This window comes from Alligator sinensis, unplaced genomic scaffold, assembly GCF_000455745.1.
Source record: "Alligator sinensis unplaced genomic scaffold, ASM45574v1 scaffold1302_1, whole genome shotgun sequence".
NCBI lineage: Eukaryota > Metazoa > Chordata > Crocodylia > Alligatoridae > Alligator > Alligator sinensis.
The window spans coordinates 625,827-627,981 of NW_005842612.1; the positions used below are offsets into that span (position 1 = coordinate 625,827).

The 2,155-nt window shown below is 64.8% G+C and overlaps 1 protein-coding gene across 1 annotated transcript in view; it reads right to left on the minus strand.

The window, feature by feature from the left end:
* Positions 1 to 552: 552 nt before the first annotated feature.
* Positions 553 to 2,155, minus strand: part of STX5 (syntaxin 5) — a gene marked incomplete at its 5' end in the record, with an annotated part of 2,570 nt that continues 967 nt past the window's right edge. Inside the window, 3 exons of the mRNA XM_025214938.1 lie at positions 553 to 1,689; positions 1,913 to 2,034; positions 2,124 to 2,155. The exon at positions 2,124 to 2,155 is cut by the window's right edge and continues 81 nt beyond it. Of these exons, the coding sequence (XP_025070723.1) occupies positions 1,530 to 1,689; positions 1,913 to 2,034; positions 2,124 to 2,155 (314 nt within the window). The remainder of the gene's footprint in view (positions 1,690 to 1,912; positions 2,035 to 2,123) is intronic.

Here is a 2,155-nt window from a genome sequence, read left to right on the forward strand (position 1 = left end):
CGCAACGAGAAAGAGCGTAGGCTGACCCCACCAGCGGGAGACGCCGCGCATGCGCAGCCGGACCGGAACGCGATCTGCCACCCTTCGCGGCGCCGCGCATGTTCCAAGCGGCTTCACCTCCCCCGCGCATGCTCATTCCCGCTGGTAGCGCCGCCTCTGGGCGGGAGGCGGGACTGCACACACCTCTCTCAGGGTGGCAGGTTCGAGTCCCTCCGCGGGATGAACCCGGCCCCAGGGCCAAGGGAGTGGGGTGGTCCCCTTTCGTGCAGAGACCAGCCCCTTCTTGTTGTGCATCCACCCTGGGTCCAGCCCCTCCTCAGGGGAGACAGGACAGGCTCTCGCCCCATGGGTACCAAGAGCTGCCCCCACCCAGCGCCACTGCCCTCCCCCACCCCAGGCCTGCCTCTGCCTGCCCCTCTGACACCAGCCCCCATGGCCTTGGCCCAGCTCTAGGGGGAGGGTTCAGACCAATCTGGCCCCAGGAAACCCTCCCCCAAGGGCCACAGTCCCACCCCCAGCCCAGCCTGGAGCAGAGAAGGGCGGGCGGCAGGCTGGGGTTACAGTAAAGCTTTAATGTATGTCCCATTGGGCTCAGCTCCCCGGCTCCGGCCTCACCGTGCCAGGAAGGGGGTGTGCCCAGAAGGGAGCAGGGCACAATCCCTCGCTGTCGACCCCTGCCCCCAGTGGGCTGCTCTCATCCAGCCAGAAAGGGGCAGCACCCCCCAAGGAATGTGGATGCCTAAAAGGGCAGGGGGCCGGGGGGAGAGGGCAGCCACCATGACCAGGCCGGAGGGTAGGGCCGTGGCATAGGCTGGGGGATGGAGAGTGGAATTCAGTTCAAACTTGAGAGGCCACGCAGTGTTAGGGAAGGGCCCTTTAGGCCAACCTGGGGGTGGGGGGTCATCATCACAGTACAGCCCGTTCCTGGAACTGGGGGCCCCCGCTGGGCTCTGCCAACCCCCTGGGGCAGCTGGCATTTCACAGGGGCCACACCGGAGGGACCCAAGGGGGTTGCGTGGGGCAGCTATGAGGACCACAGGCCCATCCCCTGCCAGAGAGCAGGGATAAGGGATAAACTTAAATACAGAAAAAATAGAAATGGGGTGGGGTGGAGGGTATACTGGGCCATGTCCATGAACTGAGAGCCCCTGGGGGGGGACAAAGGCACAGCAGGGAGGGTAAACGGGGGCAGTGAGTCCTGGCTGCAGGGAGAGGGCCAGACGGTGGTAGGCTCTGGCAAGAGTCCAAGTGCCGGGGCTTCCCCCATGCTGGTGCCAGTGCCCCTCCCCGCTGGGCCCTGGGGCTCCCCCGCCTGCCCCCCACTCTGTTCCATGGGGTCTAACCAGTGTGCTGGGGCCTTGATGCCACAACACCCACAGGTCATGGCACGAGGAAGCGGCCTGGGCCCTAGGCACCCACCCTGCCCGGGAGACAGCAGCGAGTCCGGCGGGCATGAGAAAGTCCAGGTGCTGCTCCCTGGGTGGGGCTGGGCAGACAGGGCAGGGAGGCAGGGGAGTGGGGAGGGTGTCTCAGGCCAGGAAGACCACGAAGATGATGAAGAAGATGATGAGGATGAGGAAGATCTTGACCATGAGCCAGCGGTTGGAGGTGACAGACTGGAAGTACTTGAGGATCTCGGAGTGGGCCGCCTCCACGTTCAGCTGTGCGTCCTCCACGTTAGCGTCGATCCTGGTGGGAGGGAGACTCAGCTAAGGCTCCCCAGAGCCAGGCTTCCCCTTGCCTCCTGGAGTGGGGGCAGGCATTCACCCACCGCCTCCCCTCCCAGGGCAGCATGTGGGAGACCCCAGAACACCTGTCTAGATCTCTCTAGCACACATGGGCTCCATGATTAGTGGGGGACCCAGGGAGGTGCAGCATTAGGGTGGGCAGCCATGTGCCAGAGAGCATTTACCTCTGGATAGTCTCCTCCTGCTCCTTCACCATGTGCGCCAGCTGCTGGAAGATGGAGCCCAGCTCCACGATGGTGGACTCAATGTTCTGCATGGTGTCCGCCCGGCTCTGGATGTACGAGTCCTGCCAGCGGGGTGGAGTCAGCCCCTGGACCCCCTCACCCCGGAGATGCCCCCCACGACACAGATGCCAGAGCCCCTCCCCCCAGGTACCTGCTCGTCGATGAGCTGTAGCTGCTGGCTGG